The sequence below is a fragment of the Euwallacea similis genome, chromosome 4 (assembly GCF_039881205.1).
Source record: "Euwallacea similis isolate ESF13 chromosome 4, ESF131.1, whole genome shotgun sequence".
NCBI lineage: Eukaryota > Metazoa > Arthropoda > Insecta > Coleoptera > Curculionidae > Euwallacea > Euwallacea similis.
In genome coordinates, this window is record NC_089612.1 from 3,309,541 (window position 1) to 3,321,769 (window position 12,229).

At 35.5% G+C, this 12,229-nt stretch overlaps 3 protein-coding genes across 5 annotated transcripts in view; 1 reads left to right on the top strand and 2 right to left on the bottom strand.

The window, feature by feature from the left end:
- LOC136408045 (uncharacterized) overlaps nucleotides 1-12,229 on the bottom strand; it is an 87,925-nt gene that overhangs the window by 45,051 nt on the left and 30,645 nt on the right. For 2 of the 3 annotated variants that reach the window (XM_066388798.1, XM_066388796.1), the window contains exon 1: nucleotides 2,758-2,964. The exons of the other annotated variant lie outside the window; for it this stretch is intronic. The gene's annotated coding sequence lies outside the window, so the exon portion shown is untranslated. Of the gene's footprint in view, nucleotides 1-2,757; nucleotides 2,965-12,229 lie in introns of those variants that run through there. 3 annotated transcript variants of the gene reach the window in all.
- Nucleotides 5,728-8,686, bottom strand: CPSF2 (cleavage and polyadenylation specificity factor subunit 2). Its single transcript, XM_066388794.1, has 10 exons — nucleotides 8,402-8,686; nucleotides 7,839-8,350; nucleotides 7,593-7,784; nucleotides 7,317-7,536; nucleotides 7,039-7,197; nucleotides 6,827-6,986; nucleotides 6,652-6,769; nucleotides 6,447-6,596; nucleotides 6,265-6,392; nucleotides 5,728-6,205 (listed from the first exon to the last, which is right to left on the bottom strand). The coding sequence occupies exons 1-10, from the start codon at nucleotides 8,548-8,550 to the stop codon at nucleotides 5,777-5,779; spliced, it is 2,217 nt and encodes a 738-aa protein (XP_066244891.1). The 5' UTR covers nucleotides 8,551-8,686; the 3' UTR covers nucleotides 5,728-5,776.
- On the top strand, nucleotides 8,947-11,664 carry LOC136408044 (ATP-dependent RNA helicase DDX24). The gene is made up of 8 exons (XM_066388795.1): nucleotides 8,947-9,157; nucleotides 9,247-9,526; nucleotides 9,576-9,872; nucleotides 9,926-10,079; nucleotides 10,128-10,640; nucleotides 10,693-10,922; nucleotides 10,978-11,149; nucleotides 11,201-11,664. Exons 1-8 carry the CDS (start codon nucleotides 9,023-9,025, stop codon nucleotides 11,571-11,573), a joined length of 2,154 nt encoding a protein of 717 aa, XP_066244892.1. The 5' UTR covers nucleotides 8,947-9,022; the 3' UTR covers nucleotides 11,574-11,664.

Genomic DNA, 12,229 nt, shown 5'->3' on the forward strand with positions numbered 1-12,229 from the left:
GAACGAAGAAAATACAAAGAAAAATATAAAATGAACCTTACCAAGCAAAAAATATATATCATTCGAACGTATTCCGCTATTTACATAAGACCATCAGCGCTGAGCCATTGGCAGCAGCACGAGACCAATCAGCGGCAGATGTTTGTTAAGGACGCTTATGACATCAACTATAAGAACGCTCGAATTTTGACTTCAAGACCGAGAATATAAAAAATTGTTAAATACATGATAGCTTCCTTGCAACCAGTTAAATTTAAATATTATTATTTAATATTTCTAATTTTTTCAGATGATTTTGAAGATCGTATGTAACATAAAAAGGGTAGTAATAAATTGCGGCCATTTCCCTTGTGCGTAGCGATCAATTATCGACTATTGAAGGGTCAATAGGAGGGCATTCACCTTCGGGTATATCTTCTCTCCTTTTCGCTAGAAGTTCGCTTGATATAATAACTATACTGGTACACAGACAGTTCCAATTTCTTTACCAAGCAATGTAGTGGTACAAAAAAATAAACTATTAGAGGTGCCAATAAAACCTCATAAATAGCCCCTTTATTGTTTCCCGTCTCTAATTTTAAACGTTTCACAAATACATACTGTATTTCGAATAATTTTAAACAATTCCCAGAAATAGCTACGTCCTTTAATTAGCTTTTTGGGGTATGAAATATTGTAACATTCACTCGACCGGTTAATTGTATAATCAATAACTGTCTCTGTTTTCATAACAACATTCCAATTACTATTATTATTAAGGTATCTTCCATAAAAGACACATTCCAGTGTAATAAAGACACGTGCCCTACAAAATCTGTATACTTATTTCGAATTACATCCATTTTTTTTCGTTCTCAAAAGACGTTTTATCCGCTTACAAAGCCCATTGTTTCGGCCATATTTTAACTGCTTACATGCATTTTACATGAGTTCTCTTGAGACTCTATTTACATATTACGCCTCCTCCCGACGATCCCGCTGCGCCGTTTCCGTTCTCCATTATGTTCTCCATTATTTCATTTGGAGGACATCATGGGATGTCCTTTGATTTAAACATAGCAATGCCATTTAGGAGTTTTTGATGTAGGTATAAAAATTGTAGTATGACGAGTGAAAAAAAGCAAATGACGCAAAAATCATTGATGAAAATCGTCTGAAACATGGCACGTTGCTCGTCAAATTTCTACAGTTTTCTAAAATCGGGCGCCCCAAATCACACTCTCTGAATACAGGAATTCCATGTTCATCGATTAATTTATGGGAAACCTGATGAAATACACCTCATTATCAAACGATTACATTAGCCGTTCGCTAACAGGAATTTACGACCCACTTAATAATTCGGCACTCTATGTATGTCTATGGGGAAATATGATTGTACCCAAAGGTTAATTAACAGGCGTTTCGAGACGTGTAATGAGAGATGCAGGAGAAATGTTTTGGCAAAATCTACGAAGGAAAGTTATTAAAAGCAGTTAAAAGCACTTAAATAGTGCTTAGAAGTGATTAAAGAAGGCAAGAATCTTGAGCGATACTAGGAAAAACCCGCAGAAGTTAAATATTTTCAAGCAACTTTCTGCGAAGCGGCAACAAGGAAAACATAGCTGAACAACAGCTGTCACAGGCTCAGAAACGTTGTCAGACTTCATTAAATGTGTTCGAGAAACCGGAAAAATCAAACGATTTTCTTTTTCTCGCTTTCCCAACTTTTTGTTAGATGGCAACAAGGCATTATTCTTTTCTCTGCAGGGAAAAGAGTGAGGTATACTTTAACAACAGTCGTGAGAGAAAAGGCATCGTTGCCAAATTTTGTCGAATGTTTCTAAATAGCAAAAAAGAATTTTACATATTCTAACTCGGTAAATTATGATATACTCGTTACGATTAAAGCTTTCCTACTAAAATTATAAATTCCGTTCTTGCAATGCGGGATTCCAAATAAGGCTAATCCGTGTTTGCTCCCCATTTTTACGTAAATCTTAAATATACCTGACCTCATTACCAGTTCCCTCCCCAGTAGACGCAACAGATTAACATTCTAATTAAATAATACATATATTCATTACGCGCGTTGAAATAACGAAATTTAATTAAATCGTGGAACAGGAATAATGCTCGTGCCTTGCTCGGAATACGAGGCAACAAAACCTCCCCTTCGACACAAATGGAAACCTTACGGACAAATTGGCAGTCAAGATTGAGTTTCGACGTTTGTAAGACGTGTAATGAAGCTTCCAGGTGGATTTAAAATAAAATGAAATTTAGAGTATAATTGGTTTTATAGTGGGAAATGGAGAATTAAAATTTTCCTCAGTGCTCAAAAGAAATTGGCCGCAAAAAAGGTCTCAATTCCTACAGTTCCAGATATGGACGAAACGTCTTAATATTTCACTGCGGTGTAAACAGGAATCGATTGAACGATATCTCGTTAGAAAACGGCAGGGGAGCTCAGCTGGAAAGATAATAAAAGGGGGAAATTGTCACGTTTGGGAAGTTTAATTAAAAATGTTGCTGAAGCGATTAAAATGACTTTTAAAGGTAAAAGAAAAATCCGTTCTACAGTGCCGCTCTCACGTAAATACCACGGAAATTTTGGTTATTCGGAATCGGGGTGATACCACCGCTCCGAAAAATGTTCCTAATCGTCTGAATTTCAATAATTGAAAGGTTTAATGCTCAGTTTCAAGGCTTTCTATTGGTTTCATTAGACTTGAAATTTGATAAAACAAAACGAATAAACGAAAATTTCTCACTTACCCTCACTTTCTGAACTCGATCTCTCCTCTCCGGCGTTTCTCAAACTCTCAACTCCGAACTTATCTCACAACTCCCGTCTATCGGCGACTTCAACAAGTTGCGTACTGACTCTTTTCGCGTCTGGTCTGAACATTAATGTCTGTCCCTGTCCCACTCAATTCCCTCTGAGCCTTTAGGGATCTCGTAGTGCAAGAGCTAAAGTCAGAAAACTCTGTATAGTGGTCCATCAATACGGACTTAAAAAAACAACCTTAATGCTATTGATACATGTATATGTGTGTGTGTATACCATATACTTTCCTATTGTTAAATCCGAACGTAAACACACCATGCTATATTGAGAATGAACCCGACCTAGAATCATTAATTATTTGACCTACAATACTAACAATAAACGCCATTTTTCAGCTAACTTTGATGGTTGGTGGTTGTCTGCGAATTGTTTCATTTGTTTTTTTGATCTGTCAGATATACCGTCTGCGAATCAACTAACGATTTACCGAATAATCAAAGTAGGTCTTGGCAAATTTTATTCCTTGGAAGTGAGAAATAAACGACGGATGTTTATGAATTTTTGGAATAATTGGTTGTAATGGGTATATAAAATATGAAGCGCTTTTTGGCGGGTCAATGTGATTACAAGACAATTATATGGTCATTTCCCATAGGAACCCATAACACATGTACCACGTGTATAAACAAAAACCATAACACGCTCCAGAATTCAGCACCTTCAGCATCTTTTTATTATATAAAGTCAGATATTCAGCATAGGATTATTATTATTGTCATAATCATCAGTTAGTCTAGTTGCTAGTACATCGAGTACAAAGTTTTGCCAACAATTGTAATTCTTATTATTATTTTTGAAATAAATAATTTTTTTAAAAAGAAGTTTTCTTGGAATGAAAACTTAACTAGGCCATACAAAAATGATAATATTCTACGATTTGTTTACGTTTCGCAATTCCTTTAGGTGGCTAAATTTCCTATCCATCTCAATAGCATTATTGCTTCTCAAAAAATTACTTCAATGCAAATAACGCCAAAAGTTGAGCAGACAACTATTGCTCTTGAGGGCCATTTGAGCATGAGCAACACTTCAAATACTCCCCTCTTTCTTGATAACGCTGCCGAAACCTACTTGGCAAAAACTTGTTATTTTAACGTGAAATGGACGTATTTAGGATTAATTACGGTCAAAATAACTGTTGTTTTAAGGAATCTAAAGATAAACACTGACTGTTTATTTCCGGAAAAACCTTATCTGATTATTATGGAGCCTAAGTAAAAATCGCCCGAGTTTACAGGGCGACGATCAAAATTGGTCTGAAAACGATAATTTTCCTTGTACCTTCAAATATTAAATTACAGGATCCAATTTCCATAACAAACGTACTGTTAAAAACACCTTAATTCCTGATAATTACAGGAGACAAATTTTTAACCGAAAATTCAAGGAAACAAACTATAAGCCAATAGTTGCCCAGTAAAACAGTGTACTGTAGACAAAATAATAAATAAAAAAAAATAAATAAATAAAAGGAGCAATGGCAGAATATTAGTCCTGGTTCATTACTTCCAAGCCGGTCTAAGCCTACTTGACAGAATTTCATATTTGTGAAAATTATGCATTTTTAATGCTTTTTAGTCACTTTTTGACGAGGAAGTGAAAAATAAGCACAATTATGCAATTATATAAGGCATTTTCGAAATTTAAGACTAAATATCAACTACTTATCTTTCCAAAAAATCTTACTTGACATTATAACCTTAGAAGCCACCTGAGATTACCAGTGAAAGCAGGTTGAAGTTAAAATTTATAGAGAAAACACCTACAGAAATATCAGTCCCATTATTATCCTTTAAATTTTCCAACTATTACACTTGATTTTTGGGCACAAACTCACTAAAAACAATTCAATTATACTGAAGAACTTACGGAACAAATTTAAACAGAAAATTCGCAATAATGGCGTCTCTAACGACTGAAAAAGAGACGTAAATAATCGCCCAGGCAAACAATTCACTCTCAGCAAATATCTGACTAATCAATATTACTTCTGGTTTTATATTTAACGATCGAACTAGAAATTAAAATTAATAATTTATTATGTATTTGTTGGTACTGTGAATTATTGCAAAGAACGCTATTTATTAAGCTTATTGATACTACTTTAAAAAAAAAAACATTTTCAGAATCCATATAAAATTCTGGACAAGAAGGTGAAAACAAGTATTATTATCAACTCTAAAAACGTACACGTTACAAGATTTGTATCCAACTTTTCAAACAATTTCTCATTAAAACGAACCGACTCCAAGCTCTTATACCTTGCGACAAAATACGTACGAAAATACCTGCATGTCTAAAAATACTCACAGTTCTGCCGGATTCTCAATTTCACTCTAAAAACAAGTGTGAACTGAAACCACCTGTTTGAACCCGAATTTAACTTCTACCCTTGGACTATGCCACAGAACCGAGCATCCTCGTGGCGGGAACGCAATCAATAGAGCACGGAGAGGACGATAGACCGCGTGGTCCGAGTTCGAAGGAGGATCTCCTCAACCGGCCCCGCCAATCGCATCAAGCCTGCATTTAACGGCTCTCGTGGCGACGCTACCTGTAACTCCGGATAAAAGCTTTCCAGGCACGACTGCAAACCTTTTACGGAGGCAATTCTCTTTCGACTTTTTACGGTCCGAAAACTGATAAAGACAGGAAAGGAGGCGTAAAGAGGGATGTACTCACAATAATATTTAAATGTAAAACTTTAACGTTCCGTAACTAAAAAAACTAAGTATTTCCTGATACATGTTCATTTGAATTTTTACGACTAAAAATCACGCACAGATTACTGACTTGATTTAACCTCAGATGACAGATTGTTTTTTATTCAGGTTTTTTTAGTACTATATATATATATATATATATACACACACACACGATGTGTGTATATATATATGTATATATACAACACACATCAATATAAAAAAATTAAAACTAAATGACACTTCACAAGACAGCAAATTGATCGTACAACAAGTCTTTGATCTTATAATAATCGTCTGAAATGCAGCCTTCCAGCACTATTTTCTCCGTATCAACCTTTCTCACAGCTACCGTGCCATTGCAGCACCACAAAACTCCCCCCGAAAACTCTGAAGATATGTTGGCTCTGGCCAGAACCTGCTTAAAATCGTAAAGTTTAAGCTCATTTACAAATACAGGCTCATGATTGTCCGCTTCCGAGCACGGTTCCAGGGTTAGAACCCTAGTATCTTCGTCTGGAACTATTTCCATGGCATCGTCGTCCTCTAAACTGGGTCTTTGGGCGTCAGCCTGTGATTCTCGAACAGCAATTTGGGAGCTGATAAAAGCCACTTCAGCATCTCTGGCTTTAAGGAAGTCTAACTGGGAAACTAAGGCATCCGTAAGTCTTACCTAAAAAAGTCACAAAGATTATACACAAAAAAAAACATTATGAATGCAAAAATTTATACTTGATAAATATGTGTCTCACTGGTTGCGTCTACAACTTCACCCCTTTGCGGTGTAAACACTCGAACATTGATGTTTTCCCTGCAGTGTTTGGCAATGATTTCAGTGTTTTCAGGAGTCCCGTGCACCACTATTAATTACCCAACAATTAATTTACCCTTCCATCTAAAAAAAAACTGCTCACCAATGACCCGCCTCGGCCTTAATTGCGAGAGAATCTTCATTAGAGACTCTCCATCCGAGCGACCTTCAAAGTCAATGTACTGCACTTGACAATTCACCTGCACAGTCCTCTCTAAAGCAATACACTTGGAAGGCACCTCTGGAATTTCAACTAAAATCCACTATAATTTACCAATTTAATCTTAAAGATTTTAATAAATTTTTACCAACGTCATCATCTTCCTCTTCCTTTATATCAAGGTTTTCTTTGTTGTCATCAATATCAGGATTTAAGTCTGCTAATTTATAATCCTCAACTCGGACTATTTCCCCATATTCATCACACTGAAATATATGAAATGTAAGTGCAAATATTTAATTATTTTAGGGCTATTATGACACCTTTATTTTCTCCTCTTTAAAAGGGTACATTGGGTGGTGCTTTTTAGTAACCTTAAAGAAACCCCCACTAACTTTTCCCTCCTGCTTAACAACTATATCATGCCTCCCCTTGGATATGATTGACATCTCTATGTCACTGTCTGAGTCTGAGCCACCATCCCTATTTAAAAAAAATTCAATGCTGGCGCTCTACTTTAAAAAAAAACACGTACTCTTTGGCAATCTTCTCAATTTTGGCCCTTTGCTGTCGCGTTTCAAACTCCCGCAATTCAGCTCCTTCTAGTTTGACTCGTCTCTCCACTATTAAATCTATAGTGCGTCCCACCTCATTGTTATCTATTAGATCTCTGGCCAAAGTTCCAGGGGATGTTCTGAAGAAGTATTTGATATATAAATAAATGATAATTTTTATTTTTGTAATGGACGACAAATGTAGAGAGGAAACATAGTAATTATTTTCTGCCAAGAAATTTTTTTCTTAGAAACCCACCTCGTTGTTATAATGACACTGTTATTTGGCTTAGAACACCATTGCAAAAACAATTCTCTGGAATACCCCACCTCCAAATCTGCACTACTTGCTAAAACTACCTTAGGACTCGGCACTTTATTCAATTCCTGTAAAGTGTGACACAAGTTTAAATGTTTGAACTGAAATGGATTGTTCCTGGCTCCCTCAAAGCTGCGCATCAACTTATCACTCATCCATTCTACAAAGCAAAAATCTCTTAAATATTTAATTTCATTAAAATACAAATATTTTTACCTATTTGAGACTTGGCAAATTCAACTACATTATATGCAACATTACTAATAAGGGCCAAAGAGTAGGTTAGTAAGCCTGAATCTTTGTTGCGCCACAATTGATCCAACATATGGGCCAATTCCAGTACTCTACCAGCAGTGTCCACTGCAATCAGCACATTCCCATTGCTTCTTAATGTTTGTAAAATGTTTGCTAAAACACCATAACCCCTATCAGCATTTCAAATAGATTAAACTTGAACTTTACTCATTAATTTCTCATCTCTAGCTCTTCGTCTGGCCTGCTGATAGCTAGCATTAAAAGCGTCAGTGATGAACAAAGAAGGTCTCTGCAGCTTCTCCAATTCACACCCATTCAAATGCCGTTCTTTCTTGTGATTAAACGAGTTTGCATAAATAATATCCTCCTCTCCAGTTTTCATAATTTTCCAAATTGTCCCCCCAATCATGTGACCCGCTGGCAGAGGAGTAACAGTCAATCCATAACCTTTACCCTTAAGGGCAATGCTCTGGTTATATTTTAGCTGAATAATCTTATCAAAAGTAGCATCAACATCATCCAAATTAAACAACATAAAGGCTTTCATGTTGTACTGTGACTGATACAAATCATACATGAACATTTGACCCATTTTGTATACAGGGATGGTTGAATAGATAGGGCAATTGAGGCCCAATTTTCCTACGAGGTAAGGCAGAGCCCCTAAATGTGCAGTATCCGGGTATGATATTAAAACTGCATCTATTTGATGCACATGTCTAATGGCAAAAAGGCTTAATAACTTCATGACAAATAAATCAATAAGTTACCTCTTGACCTCCTTAATAAACTTCATATTAAACTTTTCATCCCAGCCGCAGTCGAGCAGGATTTTAACGTCGTCAATTTGCAGGAGATATGCGGGAGGGGACTCGTCCATAGCCCCTGAGAGAACTTGCAATTTTATAATTGAAGTCATTGTGAAAATGCGTTTATGACTTGTGAATTAGAAAGAATATTTAATTTTCTTAAGAAAGTGTGGGTTTTTGTTAAATTTTAGAGGTTTTAATTGAATTGAATAGTTGAAAACATCCCTTGGGTGCTTTGGAGCTCTTCCTGCCTGAAAAAAACAAATTTGTAAGGTTAATAAGTAAAAAAAAAAAAAAAAAATTCCAAGGTTGTTGTCAATGTATTATTTAGAGTATGGTTGTCTCTTTCTAGTTCGTTACCTGCAAAAAGACAAAAACTTCTCGGCTAATGACCACCAAAATACTTTGACATAATTTTTGGCGACATCTAGTAATGACACTCAGTAACACCACGTGCCGTCCAATGTAACCTTACTTTTTAATAATCGTTTTATTCTTGATGAACTTGATTTTATCATCGAAATAACGTTTTTCATTTAAAAATTGATAAGTACTCCTGAATAGCATAAGTTTTAAATTGACATGGCTTTGGTGGCCAATAAATGGAAACCAGTGCAATTGGAAGGAGCTCTCTTTTCCAATGCTTTAGCAGAAGGGCTCATTGGTATAGAAGAGTGTACCGACTATAGTTCCGGTAATATTGTAACTTCAGAGAAGGTTTGTATTGTCCTTTAAATATTCCTTGCAAATCTTGTTAGACTTCCTAGTTTTAAGAACAATTTTATCATCTCTTTATATTTTTGCAGAAATGTAAAAGGAAAGCTGCTACTACTGCTCTATCCAAAAAAAGAAAAAATAATACACAACCAGTAAATCCAACTGCTAATTCCACTTCAAAATCACTTAAACCTTCCATAAGTGGAAAAACTACAAATTTTCAAGAAAAAACTAATCCTCCCAATTTATATTCTATTGGAGTCTGGGAACAGTTTGCACTGCCCACAACTATAATTCGGGCTTTAGAAGAACAAGGTTTCAACCATCCTACTGAAATACAGTCCCTCACACTGCCCCCTGCAATTTTAGGTAAGTTTAAACTTCACACCAAGCATTACAAGTCCATGATTAAATATAGGAAAAAGGGATATTCTTGGAGCTGCTGAAACTGGAAGTGGCAAAACTTTAGCTTTTGGCCTGCCGATTCTAACTGGTATTGACAAATTACAAAAAAAAAATTCCACTGAGACTATTTTAAGTGACTCAGATGATGAAGAAGATTTAGAGTTAGATGATCAGGGTTTAGGGTGTGTGCAGGCATACAAAATAAAAAAAAAATCAGTTATAAAGCCTTTATATGCCCTGATTTTGACTCCAACAAGAGAGCTTGCCTTGCAAATCACCAATCACTTGACTCTAGCTGCAAAATACACAGGTTTACTTTTATTTCAAGTGCTGATTTAAGCTCATTAAGGTTTATTTGATTAGGTATTAAAATTGCTGTAGTAGTAGGTGGAATGGCAGCAGTGAAGCAAGAGAGACTTTTGAGTAAAAGTCCTGAAATTGTAGTGGCAACCCCTGGGAGGCTTTGGGAGTTGATTCAGCAGGGCAATGAACATTTATCACAAATTAACAATATTAAGTATGTTCATAGGGTCTTTAGTCTTCCTTTTAAACAACTTTTTTGAAGATTTTTAGCCATAGATGAAACAGACAGAATGCTGGAAAGGGGCCACTTCAAGGAGCTGCAAGATCTGCTTGATCGCATTAATTTAGATGAACAGAAAAAAAATCAAAGACAGAACTTTGTTTTCTCAGCTACATTAACTTTAGTCCATGATATTCCTAAATATCTAGTGAATAGGAGTAAAATTAAAGGTCGCAGGTTTAAAGAAATGTCCTCAAAGCAAAAATTGCAAAAAATTGTTACAACATTGGGGGTTACAAATCCAAAAATTGTGGATTTGAGCGAGGGTAAGGGCACCTCAGGCACCCTCACTGAGTGTCGAATTACTTGTTCTATAGAAGAAAAAGACTATTATGTCTACTATTTCCTGAAAAAACATCCAGGGAGAACTTTGATATTTTGCAACTCCATAGGCTGTGTTAAAAGATTAACCAATCTACTGAGTTTACTAGACTGTCAACCGTTGCCATTACATGCTAGTATGCAACAGAGGCAACGCCTGAAAAATTTAGAAAAGTATTTACTAGATAACCAGTAGTAGTTCTAAAGTTTTAAAGATAAATTTCAGGTTTCGAGATGATGAAAATGGCGTGCTTATAGCCACAGATGTGGCGGCCAGAGGTCTAGATATCCCTAAAATCGATCACGTTTTGCACTATCAAATTCCAAGGACCAGTGAGAGTTATGTGCATCGATCAGGGCGTACTGCTAGAGCCTCAAAACTAGGCATTACAGTGCTTATAATGGAGCCCAGTGAATTTAGCAATTATGTGAAGTTGTGCAGAACTTTAGGAAAGAGTATAAAGTATTGTTTTTTCCTTTTAAATGGTTTGTTACTTAGTTTTGATTTTAGGGGAAGATTTACCTATGTTTCCCGTACAGGATCGGTACTTAACTGCAGTGAAACAAAGGGTAAATTTGGCTAGGGATTTGGATAAATTGCAGCTGCAAGTGCGTAAAGCCAATTCTGAAGAGGGGTGGCTGCAGAAGGCTGCTAAAGAAATGGATATTATTGTTGATGAAATGTATGTTTTGTTGCTAATTATTATTGTGTGGTTTCTTATTAAAAGATTTAGGTATAACAGATGCGAGGCTGAAGAGACTAATTCAAAAAAAAAGGCTTCAGAAGTGATTAGGAGACAAATGGCTGCATTATTGGCAACGCCGGTATTTCCCAGTGGATTTGTAGGGAAATTTCCGTTACTACAAAATGAGGAAAACAAGCTACTAAGCAAGGATTCTCGAGAGGAGAGTGCCATAAGTATCATGAAGTCTGCAATGGTGCAAAAAAGTAAAAAAATTAAATTGGACATACCTTTATATAAGCCTAAAAGTAAAGAGAAAATTGAGGATAGTGGGAGAAAGGACGTGGTGATAAAGTTGAATCAAGGATTTAAAGCTCGGGTGAAGGGGAGACGAAATAGATCGGGTAAAAAAAGCCCAAAATAAATTTATGTTAAATATTAAAAATTTTATGTATTCTATCAAAAAAATGTTCAATTATTGTCCTTTACATTTTTAATTATATTTTTAAATCGCTTTTTGTGTATATCAACTGATTGTCTACCCACACCTCCTAATGCTGAGCTTCATGGGAACGTACGAGATCAGATTTACAAATTTAACTTATTTTTAAGTTGATGAAAGGAAATCTTACGCTTTTAAACTTACGAAGGACGTTGAAAAATGACTAGTTGAACTTTTTTGATTAATTGTAAGTAAAAATGATTTCTTAAATATTTCCTTTTAAAAGTATCTTGTAAAAGTAATATTTTTATAGATTGAATTCCATCGTAATATGGATGCCTTGTAATGACGTTAGCGATTTAAGAACTTACAGTCATATAGTGAGAGGAAATGTCTATGCGATAGGACAAAATCCGGTAATTATTTAAAAAATTTGAGAATGTTTTTATACATATTTAATCCATTGTAAGTTTCAAGAAATTGCACAACTAAAACATTTGTACATTGCATAATAAATGAAAATTCTAGGTATAACCTGATCACGAGACGACCATTTTCTGTTGATTACGATTTAGGTTCACCATCGATGAAGGAATACTATAAGAAATATTTTATTTCTTCTGAACTTCATAAATTCA